At 41.5% G+C, this 23,425-nt stretch overlaps 1 protein-coding gene across 1 annotated transcript; it reads left to right on the top strand.

Moving 5' to 3' along the window:
- Positions 1 to 11,228: 11,228 nt before the first annotated feature.
- Positions 11,229 to 11,672, top strand: LOC112903553 (dehydration-responsive element-binding protein 1E-like). The gene has a single exon (XM_025972812.1). It carries the CDS (start codon positions 11,229 to 11,231, stop codon positions 11,670 to 11,672), a length of 444 nt encoding a protein of 147 aa, XP_025828597.1.
- Positions 11,673 to 23,425: the final 11,753 nt, after the last annotated feature.

Genomic DNA, 23,425 nt, shown 5'->3' with positions numbered 1-23,425 from the left:
AAATCCAGGTTGACAAGGAATGATCATAAAGACTAGGCATATCCTTAATTAGGATCCATCAAAATTAGGACACATGCATGCATATAAAGAAAATATTGTACTTATTGTGATTATTAGGACAAAAGCATGATCAAGGAAACACTTGCCTTTCTTTTAGAGAATAGCTGCTCAGAGTCTTCAACTCTTGTTCTTGAAACTCTAAATCTTCAAAGCTCTTCGATCGCGCTTCTTCTAATATCACACAAGCAACGGGCCCAAAACATACAAGCAAGCAAACAAACAAGAACGACTAAGAACAGATACAGCAAACAAAAGAAAAGCTTTAAAAGAGCGAACTAAAGGATAAGGCTCGATGCTACGGTCACGAGAGCGCAAGAAACGCGGAAAACGGAGCTAGAGTTGAAAAGATACAGCTATCGGGAGACTTATGCTACGAAAGAAATAAAATAACTATAGGCTTTCATTTATTTTAATTTAGAAAACCAATGTAAAAGATATTCAAAAGAGAATATCCCTAATTATAATTAACTCATATTGTATTTGCATTTATAAAGACCAAGTAGAACTTAGTCAAATTTTATATACAATTCTCTATGTATAAATTACACTAATTAAATAATTAATTAGAAAAGAAAACTTGTGAGAGCATCTAAACGTCGAACTTTATGATTCGTGTTGAACTAAACAAATTAAATTACAAACACATTTAAGTGGATATTAATCAAATTAACATTAGTTATGAAAACCGGAGAAAAGACTTAATTGGATTTTATTTCGGAAAACTAGATGAGAGGATATTATTCAAATTAAATTGATATTTAATTTTAAAAACAGGAAATACGGCACAACAACGCTACTAAACGGTAGCTTAAGGTTTTAGAAGACTAACGCAAAAAGAACGGATCGAAACGGATCTAAAACGCGGAAACTACGCATAAAACAGCGCTGCAGGGACCTATACGCAATTAACTATAGACTTCAAGGGTTAGCTGAAAAGAAATACAAGACACAGAAAATAGGGCTCACAAATACAGAAAAGATTAGGGTTAGACCTGAAAATTCCATGGTGGGGCTGGATTGAAAAGGTGGGAAAGATCTAGGGGGTTTTCTGCAATTTTCGCTAGACACAGCAATTTACACGATAATTACAGATTTCTTCCAGGGACTAAATCGTAAAAGCTTCAAATCACGCAGCAATGGTGGCGGCGGGTACTGTAGCTCAGATTGCCGGCGATTTAGGGCACGAGAGCTCGCGGGAAGCGGGGCAAATGAAAGAGGACGACGAGGGGATTCCGTTCCATACCTAACTTATCACGGGGACGCATCGTAGAGATCGAATTTCGCGGAGGAAGGAGGTGGCTGCGGTCTGTTTGTGTTTCTGCGCTGGTTCTTGTTCTGGTGGTTGTCTGCTGCATACCTGGGCACTTGCAGGGGGGTTGCGGCTGCAGGAGGGAGGCAGGCAGGGGGCGGCAGGGCCGGCCTGCAGGGGGGGCGCGGCGCAAGGACAGGGGCGGCGCACAGGGCAGGGGCGACGCGGCTGCTCTGTTCCTGCAGTGCTGGGCGCACCGGGGATGCATGGCGGCGGCTGTGCAGGGGCGACTTGCAGGGGGCGCGCACGGCCAGGGGGAAGGGCTGGCGCGGCTGGTGCAGCAGCTGCTGCTGGCGGCGCCCAGGGGCAGGGGCGGCCTGGGCTGGGCGTGGAGGAGGAGGCGCACGGGGTAGAAGGATGCAATGGCGGCGCTCAGCAGGGAGATGCGATGCAGCAGGGGGACGCCCTGGGTGACGGCGGTGGTGGTGCTGGAACGCGAGCAGGAAAACGCGAGGCAAAAAGATGCGAGGTTAGGGTTACGCGAGCAGGATTTATAGGGACGTGGAGGCCTGAGATCTGGCAACCAGGAGGGCGCGAGGGCTCGCAGGGAGGGTGCGCGGCGGCGGTTGAGCAGCAGCCGAAACGAGCAAAAGAGTTTGCGGGATTAGGGTTACACGAGAATTTATAGGGCACGCAGGAGCCGACGTAGGGGAGAAAATTAGGGCCGGCTACCGGGGAACAGGAGGTGCAAGACACGTTTAAATAGATCTGCAGATATTGTGCTGAGCTCCAACTCGAACGAGGATAAGGACGCGGCGGCGCATCGGGCTGGGACTCTTTCTTGAGTCCGGATTGCTCACGGGAGACGAGATTGGACCGACCAGCGGGTCCCACAATTTAACGAGCAAAGAGAGGATAGAAGAGGTAACGGAAAGACGAAACGAGAATGGCGAGCGAGTTCGGTTATGTGCCGAAACAGGTTCGGGTGAGGGCCGAACGTGAAAACGAGCTGACTGTGCTGGTTGAACATGAACGAGTTATTCGAGAACGTGAATTATAAAAGAGAGAAAAATCAAGCCGAGTCACTGGATCTGATGGTGATCGAACATCGTCGGAAAAACACTGAAGACGAGCCACGCGACGTCGTTTTCAAGCATGATCTGATCGAGGAGAATGGTTAGAGGATCAGGAGCTCGATGGAACCTCTTAAAGATTTGGAGATGACAAGGTTAAAAGGACATACAACGAGATACGGCTTGGTCGGACTGTGATGAAAATCAAAATAGAAATACTTTCCAGAACACATTTTCAAGTTTAAAATAAATCTAGAAAAGTCCAGATAAATATTTTAAACCAAGAAAAATATATCCGGAAGAATCCCAAAATTTTCGGAGAAAAATTCGGGAGGTAAATTTAGGACACGAGGAATCCAAATAGAATATTTGGGACTCATGAAAAAGAATTTTAGAGCTTTTCAAGTAAAAAAAAATAGATCTAGCTCTTGGATAAATAGAATAATTCCCAGAAAAATCTTTAAAATTCTCGAAAAATCTTATTGATAGATGAACATATTGTAAAAGATAGTCACATCCTAAAATTGAATATTTTAGGGTGTGACATTTCCTCCTCGTCTTCCCTTTCTTTTGCTTGTGCTTCCTTGTTCTTTCTTGCGGCATTAGTTGGATATGGCGGGTCTCGAGTGGACTTAGCTCCCCTCGTGGTTACCGCTTTAATCTTTTCACATGGAGAATTTTCGGGTTGCCTCGGAATTCTCCCAGTTTCATTCGAAGGTAAAGAAGTAGCAAGCTGAGCTACTTGGGTTTATATCATTTTATTGAAGCTCAATTGATTTTTCATGGCAGAAGAGGAAGATTCCATCTTTGAATATATGCTTTCCAAGATTTTATCGGTTGTAAGGAACTTTTTACTAATACTTTCATTGATGTTAACTTGGCCTAGCACAAGATCTTTGATGGAAGGTTGATTGCTGAAATTATTGCCATTATTATTGAAATTTTTACCTCCATTGGTCGATCGAAGGTGAGATTTGGCCTTGAGTTCCACCCTTGGTTGCTGTAGTTGTTCGAGCGGAATCTGTTGTTGTTGATGTAGCATGCATCTTCACCAGTTTTGGGACAATTGTTTCCTGAATGGCCTGAATTTCCACAAACCTCACAGGTCTCGTGTGCTGGAGCCTCCAATTTCTTCACAAGAAGGTCCATTTTGGCCACCAATATGTCCATTCCCTCAACTTGATGGACTCCACGAGCATGCATTGGAGCACGTTCGTCGCTCCATCCTTGATTTGCGGCGATTTTCTCCACAAGACATTGGGCTGGGCCATCTTCCAGTGAAAAGAATGCCCCTCCAGCTGTAGCATCAATATGCTCCCAAGATGATGCCAAGTGTCCTTGATCATACTTTGCACCTACTTTGTTTTATTTTCATAGAGTAGTTAGCTGCATGATGTGTCGTCAATTTGAATCCCGTACACGTTAGGGTTTACAAGAATTCCTTTTATCTTCCTTGAAGCCAAGGTTGGTCATTATTTGGAGGATCATTCTTAGCTTTGCAGTCAGGGTTTGGTTGGGATGGGAACCGAGCAAGATGGATGGAATGCTTGCATGGTTTCGTTTTTATGGTTTTATCTGGCTTAACAATGCAACCATAAGACAAATGGGCTCTGGTGCTGACTAAGTGATTAGTTTTCCCAAATATTATTTGCATCTTGGTGGTTTGCATGGCACAAGTGGGGCCCTATAGGTTCTTGTTGACCTATGTACGAGCCTGGAACCTTAGTGGGTGTATAATAATCCTTGGAGGAGCTTTGGAAAGGCCTTGCAGTGAAACTTAGCAACATATCTTCGGTATGTGATAAATATGAGGTTTGAAATCCCTAGCAAACAGGAATCACGACTCATGGTGAAAGTGTGCAGAATGTAAAATTAATATATCGGTCGTGTTCATAATCAAGAATGGCCTGGATTTATACATGATTAGTGAAGCTTACTGATTTAGTGGTTGGGTGGTTTTGGAGGCTCCGATGGATTTTCTGAGGGTGAGACGTTGTAGGGCGCTGGTGGTTCCACAATTAGTAAACAAGTGCTAAGGTAATTACTAATTATGGAAATCTAAGTTATGTTGCTTAAGTGCATGTTAAACCCATAGGCCTATTCTTGATTAAGTCTTATGTCATAGTTTCCATATTTTGCGAAGTACATTTCGGTTTACTCACTGTTTTCCCTTTCAACCCCTCCTGTGTCGCTTCCTGCTGCTGCTCTGATGAAGATCAAGACGTGGAGTAATCCTCATGACAATGGATTCAACACTCATGCCCCGCTTGTCGTTCTTCAGTGTAATATTTGTTTTAGACCCAAGGGTCAATTTTTAATAAAGTTTCTCATCTATTTAATGAAATTGTAATAATGTTCACTGATGAAGTCGCCGGGCGTATGAATAAACTGGTGCTGACATACATTTGGTAGGATCTGGTTTTATCCCTAACACCATGTGTGATAGATCTCCTGGCATGCATAACTAGTTCATCAGTTCTCTCATATCCTGCTTCCTATTGAAAAATATTAACAAATCCCTAGTTGGAGACATGGAACAACCTATATATTGTACAACAGAATAAAATGATCCAAACATGTACATATGCTGCAGCTTGTAGACATGCCGTGTTTTAAACTTGCTTCCTGTATGTTACACAAGAAATAGTTCTAGATTAAATGAAAACATCTCACTAATGTTAGTGTTTGAGGGGAAAAACTTACAAAAAAACACAAATCAAAATTAATATAGCAAACATTACTAGGTGTAGAGTAGAAGATAAAATGTGTCACTATTTACTAGATCTGACTAATGTTGTCTTTTTGAAACCAAAGCAATGGCTAGGACGATCCGTGCAAGTCCAATTTGTCAATGTAATAAGTTGGCTTCCTAGAACAAAGCACAAATTGCCAAGTGTGTTGAATTGACTATTGAATGTACAAAAATTTCAGGGTAGTTCCTGGAGGGTTGACAATAGCTATAAGTTTTAGAAATCAAGAATTTTTTGTGGAACAATAAAGAAGAACATGACAAACTGTTGTATTTTTTGACAGGCTGAAAGGATGTCAAAGATACTGAACAATAATATGCAAATTGTAAATGCAATACAGTCCGGTTGCTACCGGGCCAAAACTAAACATAAGAAATGATAAAAATAACGAAATATTCACCACACCAAAGCCTGCAGGTAAACAGAAAAGCATCTTAGAGCAAAATGTAAAGAAGTCGCTGCTATCCAAATTTGACTAAAGCAACAAAAAGAAATTAGTCACCTGATGGACAGAATCCCATTTTTATTTGCTAGATTTGGGTAGTACCATACACATGCTAAATAGTAACAAAGGTTAGCATGAAATTAAAGACTACACTTAATTAGAATTTGCATGGTACTTATTCACTTTATCCAAAGACTGGTAGTTTAGATTTTAGGCTAGAAAGATGGAAATAACACGACGGGATTCAAGCCGCAATCATGTTCTGTACATGTCCCATATAAGTCAGATTTAGAATATTTGCGATCATAAATACCAACAGTCGGATAAAATGGTTAAATGCATAACTGTAACTCGAATTATCATGAGAATTAAACAGTTCCGAATAAACTCAAACAGAAAAAAAAACAAAGACTATGCATCATATAGTACACACCTCAATTGGATGAGATTTAGCATATACTTGGTTCACCTCAAAATCAAGAAAAAATAACGATAAAAGATTCCATGTACTTGTAACTACAAATTCCGAAAAAGAAAAACACAATCATATTAACTCCAACCAGTAGGCAAAAGATAAACAGATAAGATATTCTCTATATAAAGTTGTAAGATAAATCATATCACAATGCAGTTGTCAGATTATCAACTTCACAAATATCATTTATGTCCTACAAAAATACAAATTTGTAGGGATCAATGTAAACCTATAAATAACATATTATGAAATTACATACTTTTTCTATGTCCTACAAATATTCTGATTTAGGGGAACCAGTGTAACACCACAAATATCCAATTACAAAATTTTCGAATGTGTTTTGTGTGTCCTACAAATATACAGATTCAGTTGATCATCATCATACTAGTGTAACCCTATCGTACATGATTTTTTTACTATGCATATCAATGGAAATTTAATTTCAGTAATGAATTAAGGAACCTCTATGCTATGTTTGCAGGAAATGTCAGTGGCATTGGAGTTGGAGCTCGAATTGGTTCTGACACATATGATGTATACAATGATCACCCTAAACTCTGGTTCACAATATGTGGAACAAAGTAAATCCATCAAAGGTAACATAGTGCTCGCTCCAGGAGGTTTCGACGCAGCCTTGTTTCCAGATTGTTAGCTACGCTATTATAGGTGTCTGCGGAAACTAGAAACAGAATTTCTAGAGAATATAGTCATTTGCCCAGGCGTTTGCCCAATTGTTTCTTCCCATTGACATCAGTCTTCAGTTTCCTCAGCTTGTTCAGCTGAGTATTGAAAAACTATCGTGTGGGGAATCACTAGAGAAGTACTTATTATGTGCCCATTGATTTCAAAGTAAAATTGGAACTTACTTTTCGGTTTGGAATGGCGAATTGGGTCGAACATGCATTATTGTTTCATCCTCATACACCCTTCTTTGGAAATTAGAGGTCGTTTTGGCTTTTTACATAAGTTTTACCATGCACTCAGATACACTATATATGTCTCGAGATACGGTAAAAATTACGTATCTAGAAAAGGAAAAATAACCTATAATTTAGAATTGAGGGAATAGTAAAGATGAGCCGACAAGGACTAAGGCCACATGTTGAAAGTCATCATTTTTATGGTCATTGAATCTGGCTGGTATACTCCATATCTGTCCACAAAAAAAAAAGTATACTTCATATCTCACCATCAGTTAGAAAATCAATTGCCTTTTAGACCGAAGGCAGAACCTTGAACCTAAATTGTGTATTGATTTTCATGGTTCGGTTCCTAGATTTATTATTTCAATCCATTGTTAAATTTCAACAGTTTCCATGATAAGTTTCATTGTTTCGAATCAGAAGAAAAAATGTTTTCTTCATAAGCTGGACTCATGGCAACTTATATAAATGTGCAGTTAATGTATTTTCTAAATGCTTCCTTCTTTAATGTTAGTTCAAGCTCTTGCATAAAGTTCCATATGTAGACTTTCTGGTAGTTATGTTGCCTGCAAAATCTGTCGAACTTTAGCATAAACTTAGGTCTAAGTTGCTGCCTTGAGTAAAAGTCAGTTAAGTTGGTGCAAGAAAGTTGAGATGTGGCAAAAAATCACATTATAGTTTATAAAATATCCTGATTTATATACGATCTTGATCGAGTCCCATAAGCCTAGGTAGGTTTAAATAGAAATGTAGCTTGTTACATTAGAGATGCATAGTCCTTTCCTTCCACATTTAACTATCCCTCAGTCTTTAAATATACGACATTTAAAATGTCATATATTTAAGATAGAGGAGTAGTATCTTTTCAATAATAATGCAATAGATCATACATATATTTCAGTCAAACTTCTGTTCAATTTCTCAATGTTCAAAATCAGGAGAGGAGCTAACAATGTATTTCAGTGTTTCAGCCAAATTGTCACAATATATGATTATTTACCAAGAAATAACGTTGCCTACAACAACCATAACCGAAGGCCTGAGTTGCAGCATGATGACAGAAAAAAGAACCTAAGAATGCATAAGGTAATGACATGATGGTACAGTTTTCACTGGAAAATATCATCCAAACTTAACTTGCCCATGCAGTTCAGTAATTATACCTAAGGTATATTGATTCGTTTTTTTTTTCTTTTTGGAAACACAAGGCATCTTAGTTCTTGATGCGACTGATATTTTATCTAAGACCAGATGTTTAACATTTATTTTATTGTAAACCTCTCTGAGATCTTCTAACAAATAATCATGCTAACACCAAGGATTTTTCAAAGGCTAACCTCAGTTTGCATCGAAGGCTAATTCATCAAAAATTGTTGATTCTTTTTCTTTACAAAATAACTGAACTAAAAAGACGTTTCAAGGGTTCAGAAGATACCTGGCTTTGCATGAATGGTGGAAGGATATGATGTTCATCAAATTTGCGGATTCTTCTTTTTTTAAAAAAACAACAAACCTGAACAAAGTTAAAGGAGAAGTCATGACAGTAGCCAAATAAACCATGGTATTAAATACATTAACAAATTAATCGTCCAGAGGTGTTCTCTGAGGCATGCAATTGCAACATTCTCTGAGGCATCCAAATGGCAATATGCATGAGAAGGAAGGAATGGTTTTTGAAATAATCAAACTCAAATGGCCAGAGAAAAGAGGGTGTCAGTCAGTGAGGATGGAGCTATCTCGTCTCGACTAACGGACGGCAGATGCTAGGGCATGTCTTGGCAGCAGCTGAGAAAAGGGGCCAACTGAACACCAAGCTGCTGTACGTACCTGTGCTCCACAGAACTGCAGCGACGTGGCGACCGAGGCCGACGTGGAGGATGCGTTTCTTCTGCGCGGCGAGGACCCCGACAGGGCGAGGATGCGAGTTTTTTTTTTCATTTTTGGGCCGAGACGGTGCAGAGACCGGCCTAGAGGGATTGAGAACTTTCCAGAAGAATCCGGACCCTAAAACCCCCACCACGCATGGGTTCAAAACCGCACCGGCCACCGCCCAACCTGCAGGCTTGGCTGCTGACTCCGCCACCAGAGCTGGCTACAGGCTGTGTCGTCCTCGCCAGCTTCCCCATCCTCCGGCTTACACGTCGACAGCAGCGCGATCGATCTCCAGTCTGTTCACAGGTCGACGGAGCAGAGGGGCACGTGGCGGCGACGGCAGGCCGGCACGCAGCAGCAAAGTCTAGGGTTGATGAAGCAAAGTGCGGTACCCCAAAACCCCACCGACCCCCGTGACTCAGCCGCCAGCACTGCTGGCTCCAGGCCATGTCCTCGTTGCTGGCAACCCCAGCGCACGTGGCAGCAGCGAGGCCAAGGGCTGATGCAACGAATTTAAGCTGCAGCAAATTTAAATCAAGAAGAAACCAATCAAATAATATCTGAACCAAGAAGAAACCCTTCAAATGAATCCAAACGAGGAGGAAATTTCGCACCTGGTATTCAGGAGCGTGATGGACGGAGTGGCGGCCAGCGGAGGGCTACGTGTCGTCGAGGACCTCGTGTACTCCGCTGCGGGCCGGGTACCACGTCTGGGCCTATAAATACCGGCCGCCTGCCGCGGAAGAAGAGGAGGCGATCCCGACGGCCCACCGGCGGCGAGGGAAGCGAGGGAGCGGGCGGCGGCGGTGACGACGCGGGGGGTGCGGCGCTGAATCATCGTCTTGTTTCTCTCCGTAACTAGCTTCTTCCTTGCTTATATTACATGTAATTAAGTACGCCTAGAGGAGCCCACGAGATCCGAAGTTTTGTCCCCTTTCTCTCAATCCAAACGGAGCAATAATATCCGCTAATCCAAGCTGTTCCTTCTGAATTTCTTTTTCCTTCTTATTTCCCTTCAGCACGCCAAGTGCAACCTGAAAAACCTACAATGGGGCCCCTTGGATTCGGTGGGGCCCCTTGGATTCGGAGGGGATTGGAGGGGTTGGAAGGGATATAGAGTTTGTTTGGATGGATTAAAGTTGAGTGCTAAATTTTTAGCACCTATTAGTCTATGCTAAAATTTTTGAGTCTTGGTTAAAGTTTAGCTCACCCTATTAGCATTTCTGTTTGAATGAGCTATGAGCTAGTGCTAAAGTTTAGCACTTTTAGACATTAGCGCTTGGATCCAAACACCCCTAAATTCCTAACAAATCAAAATCCCTCTTAATCCCCTCAAATCTCCCTAACCATACCTTATTGATAATCCTTTTGTTGATGGTTATTAGGTTAATTTATAAAACATGTCTTTCTTTACATCACATGGATCAGTAGTCCCTTTCATTTTAAGGAAATTTGCTTCTAGGTTATACAATAAGCTTAGATCCGTATAAAGGATTATGTATTGGTTTTTTATTTGATTTCTCTAACAACTAAAATAGTTTAATATCATGCAATTCGAACTATTTACTTTGTTTAGTGTGCAGAAATGAATGTGAGCATCTCACACTCTAAACTTAGGGCCTGTTCGTTTCCCACCCTCTAAACTTTAGACCCATCACATCAAAGAGAATCTTGCTATTTAGAAGTATTAAATAAAATCTGTTTATAAAATTTTTTGCACAGCTGTGTGCTAATTCGCGAGACAAATTTAATGAGCCTAATTAATCCATAATTTGCCACGGTGATGCTACAGTAATTATTCGTTAATCATGGACTAATATACCTCATTAGATTCGTCTCGCGAATTAGCACTAGGGTTCTGCAATTAGTTTTGTAATTAGACTTTATTTAATACTTCTAAATGACAAGATTTTCTTTGATGTGACCCCTCTAAATTTTAGGTACCCGGAAAGAAGAGAATGTGCCTTTTTGTAGAGGGACAAATTAAGAGAGTATGGCATAGTTTGCACAAACAGTCAAAATATGCATAATCCAGGGCCGGTTGCAAAGCTAGTGTATTCCTTTTTGTTTTTTTTCATTTGCTGGCCTTCTGTTCCTCTGATCCTGCTCTCATACATGTGGGCAATCAACAACTTACATATGATGTTACTGTTCCATTGATCACAAACATCTACTTAACATAAAGGAACGTTAATTAAGAGCAAAAAGGCTTTATTTCTCATCCGATGTCATATGATCAGATGAACAAAGCAAATTAGACATTAGTCCTACTTCTTTTGTGCAATCCAATTGCACTTTGTATAAATTATGAGTAATTGTTATGATAATTTTAACCTATTTATTTTTTTCTTTTTCAGCAAAGCTCAGTACTGGAAACGATGGGTTCACGGTCCACCAGAGGCCGAAACGGGGGCGTGCCGCCAGGGAAGTGGTATGGCGCCCTACGCCAGCAGGTGCATGGAAGGTGGATAGCGTATGTCTACGACCTGAACGGCAAGGTGACGATATGGCACAGCTGCTTCAACACAGCCGACGAGGCCAAGCACGCCCTTGACCGGACCGCCCTTGGCCTTCACGGCAAACCCACCGACGTCAACTTCTCCGGGCCAGCAGCGGCGCCGCCGCCGATGTCCGGGGCTGCGTTGGAATCTTGGCAACGGGAAGGCGGTGCAGGGTACTCGCACTCAGGGTACATGCCCTGGCAGAGTGGTGGCAAGCGCGAGACGCAGGGCCCGGAGTACATATTCTGGCAGGGTGGTGAGGAGGGCCCTCAGTTTCCAGACTTCCATTACTGGGAGCATGGGAATGGCCGTTCGTGCTAGGCTTATTTGGGATACATATATACAGGTCGGCATAATTAGGATATTATTTTAGCTATTTATGTTCCCCTAAAAAACAATCTCTATACATAAAGAGTAGCCAGACCTCTTATTTTTGTTTGCTATTGGAAGCACATTTGGAGAGTTATTGATGTGAGTCCGTATTCTTGTATTACTATTTTGGATAAATATTCATTTGGAGAGTTACTGATGTGAGTCCGTATTCTTGTATTACTATTTTGGATAAATATTTAGTTGACTCACATGAATGAACTTCATATGCATATTTTAATTATGGCTGAAGCATTGCGTATATTATCATTTCACTGAGTTATTCTTGGTTGTGCCATTGTTGTTCATGTAGTTTATGAGTGTTAGGTACACCCACAAATAAAACATGTGAAAAGAGGTAGAACCTACAAGTTATGGATGCTGCTTAGATAGGATATTTGGGCATGGGAACCAAAATGATTTTGTAAAATAGTCCAAAGCAAAGTTGTATACTCGGAGAGGAGCCCTCTTAACAAATAGCCGAAAGCAAAGCAAATGTGGTACTCGGCTCAAGTTGGCAACAGTGTTATATAGTGTCTACAACAAAGTTATATAACAAGAAAATGCATGCAAAAAAGTCCATAGTATCATATTTTTTATTGTGCTTGGAAATAAAACCTTCTTCTCTTAATGACTTTGGTACAAGAGAAAATAGATCTAAGGATCACTTTCTAGTTTTCAAAGCAAAATTGTAACTAATTACGCGATGTGCCACAAATTTGAATTAGGACCATGAAACACCAATTATCAACAGTGTTTTCTCGCTTCCTCTTGGATAAAAAAAGCTAAATCATAAGAGGAATAATTAAGATTATTCAGGGCATGGTTATTTCTGCTTAAGCGTTATAACTTAATCAATGCCACACAGTTGCTGGTCGGTGCGACCAAGGAGTATACTTCATTCAGATGCTTATAGAACGAGCTGATGGCTTAATTGCCTGATAGACTATGCAAAAGGCTGGGTCCAAAACTTGGTTTGGTTGGGCTTGCTGGGCTGAGAAGTAAGCAAAACCTTGATGAGGGGGGCGCACGACACTAAGCAGTGGTGATTAGTAGGATGATTAGGGGGGGGTTGTTGTCAGTGTTCATCTAAACGTGTAAATACGACATCTGCACACATGTAAACTGTAAACAAAGGATATGCATGTAGTTTATGGTCTAGTTGCTGAATCAAACGCAAAGCATGTGTAAACGGTCACCTTGGTCAAAACACAGGTTTTCAGTGAAATTAAACACGAGCTAAATGTGTTTACATGACTATCCGAGAACTCTAGTTCATGTCTCATGTGAGAACTATATGTGTTTACTATCTATGTTAGACTGTTACTATGTGTATGTTTAATTGTTTAGGTCCAATTGTGCAACTATGTGCATGCCGCAAATTTGACTTAAAAATGTAGTGTATATATGGAAGTATAATATTTGTACGTATATTTACTGCTCCAGTGCAAACCATTTAATCTGTCGTCTAAACCCCCTAAACGCTAAACGAAAGGTGACTGGACGTCTAGTGTTTGGCATCAATTAATAATACTGGTTGTAGTGAAACTGCAGCTACACATTAGGTGAGGAATCTACCAAGCCCCTGTACATACCTTGTCAAGAGCTAAGTTTTCATATAATTTTTTTTCATACTACTAACTATGAAAAATTAGAAATGCTATACAGGTGAGATCCAAATTCGGAATTGGCCCTAACAATCATAAGATAGTGTTGGGCCAATCGCAATGGACAATTTTATTTCATTGTTTCCAAGAGAGTCGCATCATCTAAAGTGTTTTGAGTTGATGAATAAAACAAGTACTTGATCTAATGCATTGTTTCATTTTGTTGTTTCATAGGATGTCAATAGCATTTAATTTAATTGGGTTCCATATGGCTGGACACAATTGGATGAAACAAAACCCCCTCACTCGCTCAATGCCAGTTTCAATAGGTTTCAATGTCTTGGAAACAATATATACATTATTTCATCCAGATGAAACCGCTCCTATTTCTCTCCTCATAACTCTAGTAACATATCACCATTTTTGCCTATATGGCACCCCATTTAATGAGAATGAAATCCCCACAAGGACCGGCTTATCATAGCTAGAACCGCTTGGCTTGTGGTAATATTATTTTTAGAATAAGTTCAGAGGTAGAACCAATCGAGCTGAGATAGAGCTGCTGTAATGATGGAATTTATATATTCGTTTAACCCATGAATAGACATAATTTATTACAGCTTGTTCTATCTAAGTATCGATGTAAAAGTGTATTACCGTAATTAGTTCTTGCCTCCGTGGTCATTTGTAGTCGACGGAGGTAAGGAACCAACTGATCATTTTTTTTTCTGCAGTATATTTTCCCAAATTCTGCTACAACCATCTGACTGTTTTTGGCCCCTTCCAACACCAAATGTTTGCAATCAAAAGGTTTGGCTATGTAGAGGTGTTCTCCAGAGACCATATACCAAAGGTAAGTAGCTAGTTGTCAGTCGTCGAAAGAAGCTATAGGCATGTAATCACTTGAGCTAAGCCAAAGGTATGAAGTGAGTCGATAGGCTTACCACAGCTCCTGGGTTTAGTTGTACGAGTGTGCAAGGGAAATGGCTGACCTGAGAACGAAGCTGTTATGATCGTCCTGTGTCAAAGTTCCTTTTTCCTCTTAATTCATCGGAGGTGCGTGTTGGTATGGTAGATTCCTGCTTAGTTGCTTACCACTAACCCCCTACCCCCCAATTATTATGTTGAAAATCGCATCGTCATGCAGTCTCAACAAATTGAGCTGTTATATCATAACTCTGTGAGGTGTACTATATGCTATTATGGTGTGGAATTTGCAAAGCATAATAATACTCCCTCTGTGTAACACCCCTCCTAATTTGGATGTGGTCCAGTAGTGGACAATAAGTGTGTTGCGTGCACATGTTTAGTATCGCCTTGCTAGTTGAGCAAGGGTGGAGCCAACTTACATGCCTTCATTCTCCAACCATAGTACCTTCCGAATAACCCATTTACACGAAATAATCACAAAATATAAGTAAGGTGCTATATGTGCGGGCACACCCCTTAGAAGGGTTCGACAATGCGGTTTTGGAGGATGAGGTGTTACACTCTATTTTAAATTATAGGTTATTTTAGATTTATCGTAAGTCAAACTTATCTATCAAATGAATTCACTATCAAGATATATTTATAGTTTCTACCTACTGAACCTATTTAGATCTATAAGCTAGTCTAATTTCACTCTTCATATCACACTGCTAGTCTCTTCACATATTCCAACTGCACAACTTGTTTATTTACATGGGCCCACTGGATGGCGATGCAATATGGGTTGTTAAATACATTTGACAGGCCTGTAGATAGATAAATTTGCTGGTGTGTAGGTTGCCTATTCCACTAGAAACCGTGATTTGCTGTCGTAAGTAGGTATAGCAAATTTCAAGCATGTCGCTATCTTAAGAATGGAAAGTGACAATTCTATCAGCCATATAATTCCCAACACTTGCTGAGTACCAACCATAAGTGTACTCACGCTTGTTATAATTGCTGCTCAGAGGAGAAAGTGATGTGAAGTATTTTGAAGATGATGCTGAGTTCTAGGCCTACGCAAGCCCCGGTCGATTGCCCGTGAAGTTTGGAGTCTTCGTTTCCAGGATAAGCTGTATAACTCTGATAATCTTTATAGTCTTTTAATTCTCTTTTCGTGATACTGTTGCTGATTATTCACTGATGAAGTCACTATGTGTATGGAACTTGATCCTGATATATATATATATAGTTATGCATTCGGTTTTATCCTTAAAACCGGGTGTGACAATAGTTTCTACCTACTGAACCTATTTAGATCTATAAGCTAGTCTAATTCCATTCTTCATTAGTAAGACTATCCATCCATAAAATTCGTTCTCCACAGATTTGTGCATTCCAGAGAACTATCACTATATCACACTCCATATCACACTGCTGGTCTCTTAACATATTCCAACACACACAACTTGTTTATTTACATGGGCCCACTGGATGGCGATGCAATATGGGTTGTTAAATACATTTGACGGGCCCGTAGATAGATAAATTTGCTGGTGTGTAGGTTGCCTATTCCACTAGAAACCGTGATTTAGCTGTCCGAGCAAAAAGTACCATACCCAGCCTTCTACCAAATCCTAATGGAGATGCCCTTAGGTGTACCTAACGCTGCGGCTAAGTTCATTAATTCGTGATGATTATTGGCAAATATGCTCTGATCAAACCATGCAACTCTATCGGGTAACTGACTTGTAGTTTGAAGTTTTCTTCATTGGAGGGGGATTTAAGTTTGACCGAGTTTATACATAAGATTACCAACATTTGTGATACTAAATAGGTATAGCATTAAATATATTTCATAATTGATATAATAATATTTATTTCGAATTATGAATATTTGATTTTTTTTTATAAATGTGGTCAAACTTAAGATGACTTGATTTTTCATGTCTGGCAATGTGATCTGCCATCAGATGCAGTGGATTGAAGCATGTTGAGTGAGGAATCTCAAATCTGGAAGGAATGAAAGCCAAAGGAGGAAGACGAGCAGAAGCTGGTTGATTCGTTTTTTGACCATTCTATTTAACACCTACACCTCGAGCTTGGGCAAGGTGACCACGACAATGGGAGAGCAAGCATTCTCTGAACGTTATTTACATGCCTTGTATATGCAAAAAGGTGCCTCTTGAGTCTTAGTTGCATTAACTTTTCTTTTGGTCTACATACACTCGCTTTAATTTCCTGGCAGGAGTGGCTGGGCAGGCCCAATGATCAAACTAACGAAAAACAATTGTAACATGAATAGTCCTCTACGCGTATTTTCACATGAATCATTGTGTTACCTTCTAATCAGCATGAGCAGAGGACCAGTCCTTTGTAAACCCGTGACAGGAACAATTAAACTAGTACTGTCATCAAAACTTCTATTGATCCCATGATATCATTGTTGGAGAAAACATTGTGAAACAAAGATAATAAGGTGCCGGTTGCGTGTGCAAAGTATACAGTTGGAACTTAATGAACTGTTATCACAACATATATATGAGAAGTGTGCATGTAGTGTGGACTGTGCAAAGCACAATACTAGCACATTTTTGCAACTGATCGATGGAAGAAAAACACTCCAATATAACTGAGATAGAAAGATGATACCTTTTATCTTGTGGATATTCTCAACGCTGATAAGACCTTCTTGCAGATAAAATGCATGATACATTTTTATCATGGAGCTGCTTCAAGCCAGGTCTTTGTGCAACTGACAGAAAAACCTTAGCACTCAAGTTACGTTGAAGGTTTCTGTAAACTTCGTTGGCATGTGACGCTTTGCCCAGACCTCCAAATCCGACAATAGATGCAACGCCTACATGCCACGCCGATGCATGAAACTATGTACGTGACTTGGTCCCTCCACCCTTCTGCCTGCATACCAAGCTCTTCCACGCATGACAACAAGCTTCTTAAGGTGAGCACTCATGCAATGCATGCAACATGCAGAAGCTCACCGCCCTTCGGGAAGCTCTGCAAGGTGGTGTGCTTCTCACATTTATCTCCCTTTAGACCTGTCAGCTTCTCTACGACCGAGTGCATCTGTCTCGTTGACACACTTAGAAGCACACCAGCCATGGTTGTACAACCTTCGGTGTCCACCGGCAGAGGGTAGCAGATAGCTAGTGTGCACTGGGGGTGATTGAGGAGGCCACACACAGTAGTGATTGTCTTGCTGCTATGGAGAACAAGTGGTGATGTGAGGTGGGGATCGCTCGTGGATGTACTAATAGCTCTGTCGACAGACGATGGGCATAGGCACTTACAAATGCTGTGTACCGACCAGCTGCCTATGGACTGTGTGTTTAGGCAAACATGGGACTGACTGGCTCTCATCAATAATTAAGAGGCGGTCCATGTGGAGAACATGGGACTGATTGTTTCTCCTCTAATAAGGACTTAATTATAAGTTCAATAAAATTTATATATTTCATTTCTTAATCGGAGCCTTAATTAGATCTTGAAGACTTGACCCGGTGCCTATGAACGAAAAATAAAACGCACGAAGCCCTTACGAAGGCTCCCCATCACGTGATGGATAAGATTCGAGTACTTCATGCCAAGGGTCCACTAGCTCTAGCCCTCTAACCTAATTTCCGTCACCATTCAGGCGCGGCGAACCATGCCACCGCGGCAATCTATGATGTATGGCTGCTAGCTGACTTCACCATCATAGAGATCATGCCCTATGACGCAAGCAATATTGACGGCGTAATCGACGGCTGGGAGCAGTGCTCCTGATCGGTCTCGACTCCGAGGCCGATTGTTTATCTAGTGTCTGCAGAGACCCAAGGACTTCCAGATGAGCACCCCATGCATCTCATCTCACGACCAAGTCGACGACGTCATGGTACAGGGATAGAGCGTGGCCCAATCGCATCAGGGGAGGCAATAATTGCAGTTCGCTGTTAGTTGAGATTTTAATTTACCTCGAGATCCACAACCACGTGCATATAGCTTGTGAGCAATCATTTGATTGGTTAATAAGTTGTCGGTCAGCAGGTCTTGCATGAACAGAGGAGCCAACGAAGAAAGATAAGTATCTCAGTAGTAGCCAGATGCTAATGAATTGAATAAAGTCTCATCTACCAAACGTCCAAGTAAACTTACTGATACCAATGTATACTCATAAAAATGTATATAATCGAAATCGTAGGTCAGATGTAGACTGACATCTTGGATCCCAGCATCATCAGAGGTAATTAGGTAAAAGGCGATTACCGCGAGAGAGTGAATTCTCATATTTTTCTTGATTTACTCAAAGAAGAACTGTGCTATTATTTTTTATAGTAGGCGATGTGTCCGTTATTAGCAAGACCATCTACATGGTAGCTTCATCAATCTCAAGATATGATCTAATCTCTCGGATATGCTCATAGAGATAGGATGTGAGTGTAAATGCTCATAAGGGTAGATGGTGAGTGTGAACAAAAGTGTAACTCAACGCGGATGCTCGTATTTTTCTGAATTTATTCTAGGATTGAACTAGCTCTATTCTTTCAATGGTAGGAGATGTGTCTGTCGGCAGCAAGGCGCTTATGGTGATTTTATCAATCTCGAGATCTGCCGGTTTAGTCTTTTGAAAATGCTTATAGAGGTAGAATTGCGTACGTGTACTGATAGGGGTAGAGTGTGCGTGTGTATATGTATAGGTGATTATTATGCCCCTGTATCATGTTTCAAAAAAATTGCAACTTCCACCGATCAATCTGAGGTTGGGTCATAATAGTACAGCACGAAGTGTTTTAACACTGTTCCGTCCGAAATCAGAGTTACCAGCGCAATTAGCGCTAAGAGTTAGTACTTTTCTTAATCTGGATAGATGCCAAGCGCACATGAATCCCTAACCAATACCCTGCAGCGCTGGAGACACGGAAGGCCCATGATTGTTGTTCACTAGTTCTCAGGCTTGACCATAACATAATGGGGTTAGAAAAATGGATTAAGCATCCTGGATGCAACCGGTGTTTGAAATGAGACTCCCAAGGTAGGAAGGGTTCTTCTGTAATACTGCAGAGAAACTCACTGTCACTGATGCGCGAGCCTGACCGCACTAGGGACTGCACGCGTGAGTGGGACGAGTCCCCTACACTACCGCAGAGGAGGGTATACTTGAAAACTGAATAGCAACTCAACTTTATTTACTTCTACCTAATAACAATAACACTGCAATGCATATTTAGGCGCGCCTATACCTCGTTTCGGTCCTGTTAGGCTGCTCCCAATCTTCACATTCTCCAAAGCTGCCATGTCACAAGATATTATGGATGAAACAACCACCCTAATGCATAGTACCATATGTTGTTTGTTAGGCCCCGCAAAACAATATGCTTGTTGCCTGAAATCGTCAATAGGATCCTCAATCGTCTGATGGTCAAGCTCTTCCATGTTGGTGAGCTTCCTGATCGAGGACAGCATGCATGAGCGTTCATGCTGCCGAGGCTCATCCTCGAGGAACGCCACCACGTCCCTTGGCACGGCCTTGTGCTTCTCATACTGCTCCCCCATTAAAGCACCCAACTTCTCCATCACAGAGTTCATCACCCCAGCAGATGTGTTCTGCAGGAACGCGGCCATTGATAGATCTAGCTTGTCCTCTAGTTTCTTCGCTTGTCCTCTCTTCTATTGAATAGGAAACTCGTCAGAAGTAGGTAATGCCTCGTTTGTTGTTTACTTATTGGGTTGTTAGCTGGAACTATTGACACTGACAGTGATTCTGATGTCGATGTAGCGGTTTAATTTGGGGACTGAGCAAAGACAATGAAGATTTTGGATTGTAGTCAACTAGTACAGACAAGTTGGCCTGGACGGGGCCAAGAAAATCTCGGATGCCTAAACGGCTAAACCCACCGTCCAAGCAAATATCCAACACCTACTACTGACTTTTGAAATTGCCACATATGGCCCAGCCAAGCCTAGAATAATAATAATCAACATCAATGCTGGTCTTTAGACATAAGAAAATCGTCATATAGATACCATGTAGTTGGACAATTTGGCTTCAGTTAATAATTTGTTTTATAATTTATTGAAGAATATTATGGGTGGTAAAAATAGTTCTAACGACTAATACAGAGGTGATGCCAGTGGTGATCTACCAATCAAAACAAAAGTTGTACTTTTCTATTGTAACAGGGAAGTAGATTAGCAAATGCCACAAAGCTAGATTATTACTATGAAACTAGTGATAAGATTATTGAGATAGATTAGTTATGCTACCAAAAAGTTATCAGTAAGAATATTGAGATGAGCAACAACAAAATGAATAAAAGTAAGTGCACCCTTTGAATATGTGTGCTAGCTGTACTTTGTTCTAAAGGGAAGTGAAAAAGTATTTCAAAAATAAGTTTATAGGCTAGCCATTGAGGTTGGTCCAGATTACGTGATGATTGATTCGTCACATTCCACGCCCCTGGATACGTGGTATAAATCATTAAATTTCAACATAAAGATATTAAGTGGTATATTGCCAAAATTTTCAACAATTTATGGCATTTACCTTCCCATAGGTAATTAAAACAATATTGAGTGGTATATTGTCAAAATAAGATATACCTCCACTAATTCTTATAAATAACATCAGGCTCGCTACTTCATCATGCCCTAGGAAGAAACAACCGAAATGGCAAATTTAATGGATGTCTCATAGGCATGCAGGACCTGCAAACGAACCCTAATCCATCCTATACTCCGCAGAGGATATGCCTGGTATGATCGGAATATGCACGAGGTATTTTAATTTTTCTGGGCTAATGATCCTTCGCTAGCTCGATTGAAGATGTCACGCCGTGACAATAGACTTTTATGTCAGAGAGTATCCTTTTACTGGCCTTGTTGCGGCCTGAATACAAATCTAAAAATCATATCTGAATATTTTATTTCTAAAAGCCAAGTATCATCTTGCTACCGTTAATTGAGGCCTTCATTCTTATTGCAACTCTTGAGTGTGACCGACCATATCGCTCCACGGATTAATACTTATATTTATCTCATATATACATATATATTGAATGTATGCAATGTGAAGATTCCGTGAAATTTAAATAGGATATCTCCAATATTAATTCAATGGACATTTGAATACCTCTGCAGATTCGTTCTAAAATTAAACCACAGAATATCTAGCACCAAAGAAGATAGGGGTATCCATCTATCTATCTATCTTTCAAGATATTAATTATTGGACCAAAGATTTCGAGTTTCATAAGCATTGATCTCTCGTGTACACTACTGCATGCCTTGGTTTCTGTATATAGGAGGACATACGCAGGGGCTCTACATAGCTTTAGACTTGGGGCCTAGCTTCTTCTTTCTTCACCCAGTTGATCAGCACCTGCTACATCCGCACCAAGCTAGATGTTACCCGCCGGAAAAGCAGCATCGTCTCTCCTACTACTAGCCATGTTTGTTGTAGTCTCTCTTGACCCTGTGATTGCTGGATGTTGCTCGCCTATATGGGGGGATTGCACAGAGCAACAGAAGAACCGCATCATGGAAGCATGTAAAAACCCCTACCTCAAAAGAGATAACCCCGTCCGTACGATCCCAGCCAAAACTCATGCCTGCTGCCAACTGGTGAGAGAGTACCAGGCCCCGAAAACTATGAACTGCATCGTCAATCGATTTACAAAGAAGGAGAAGAAGGAATACGATCCAACGCTGCTCTTCTATTTTAGATCATATTGCGCACTGCCTCCATCCCGTTCTCCTCCTCCTCATCCTCACAAGGTGAAAGTCAGCCGCTGATGGTCCTTTTCGTACTAGTACTACATAACATGCATGGTGTTAGATATAATAAGATAAGATCCTGATGAAGTGCATGCGTGGTTTGGAGTAGTTAAATCGATGAAAGCGTGATTATTATTGTAACTTGTATCTTTCATCAAGGAAAAGTGTGTCATCAATATCCAAGGGAGTGTCTATCTAACATCTCTGGATGATCCTGTTTTCAGTTATCAATCATGTTTTGACCAATGAGATAATATAATGACACATCAATTCTAAAATAAAATGAAAAAGTGAGTGATATATCTTTTTTTCAACCATATATGCAAAGTACAGCAATCACATAAAAAATCGAGTGAAGGACACAGAAATCACTCGGATTACATATAAGCACTGAACCCACACCAAGAACAGTAAAAACAATAAGATGGGCAAAAAAACATCCCGACAGTACGGGAAGGACATTATATATCAGATATCAGAACACCAAAATTCATTACTGATGACATCTTATTAATTACCTATGTTTATTAGAAAATGAAGGGAAAAAGCATCTCTATCTCTATCTCTATCTCTTCTCTAATACTAAAAGGAATGTTTGGGGAATAATTCTTTGGTGAGACCCTCGACTTTCAGTTTCGTCATTCTGCCGCTCGGCGTTGGAGCCGTCCGATGGATTGTTACGGCGCAAACAACAGCGACCCGTAACAATCGCAGGTCGCGATGCCCCCGAGAAATCGTCATTCTGTCGGTATCGAATGGGAGCCGCCATTTTGCATGTCAGACGGAACGAACGATGCGTATTAGCCCTAATCCCTCAGGTGTCGTTCCGCGGTTCCGTCCCGATGCCGGCTCCCGTCGAATTCGAGTGCCTTGACGGATAGCTTAGGCTAGGGCCGGCGTATCCAGCTGCAGCGGCGGCAGCGGCGCAGCCAAAGCCCCCGTCGTTGGAGCTCGGGACCAGCGCAGTGACAGCCGTGACCCTCCATCCTGCTCGCCGCCCCCGACGCAACTCCAGCAGGCCCCTCTGTGTGTCGCTACCCCAACGCGCCATCCCATCGTGGCACTCTGGTCCTCGACCTCGACGACCTCCGGTGCAGGGCACGGCGCGAGAGCCTGTCGTACGCCGAGACGCCCTGCCATGAGAAGTCCAGGAGGGCGCTGGACTCGGAAGTGTCGGCTTCATGCTTGACAACGGACAGCGGGCGCGCTGCTCTTCCTCTTTGTCGGCGATAAGGTCAACCTAGGTGGCGCGGCCACGCGTGGATCCGGCGATAGGAGCAGTGTCGGCAGGTGAGGGGAAGTTGAGCTTGGCCCTGGGCCAGCGGATGTCGCGGCTTGGCGAGGTTCAAGTCGTGCTCTCCCTGGATCCCGCCTCTCGGATAGGATGCCAGTGTACTTCTCTGGCTCCAGGCCGCC

Source organism: Panicum hallii, chromosome 8, assembly GCF_002211085.1.
Source record: "Panicum hallii strain FIL2 chromosome 8, PHallii_v3.1, whole genome shotgun sequence".
NCBI classification, from domain to species: Eukaryota; Viridiplantae; Streptophyta; class Magnoliopsida; order Poales; family Poaceae; genus Panicum; species Panicum hallii.
Note: the sequence above shows the minus strand (reverse complement) of the source record. Positions and strands in the feature narration are given on the sequence as shown.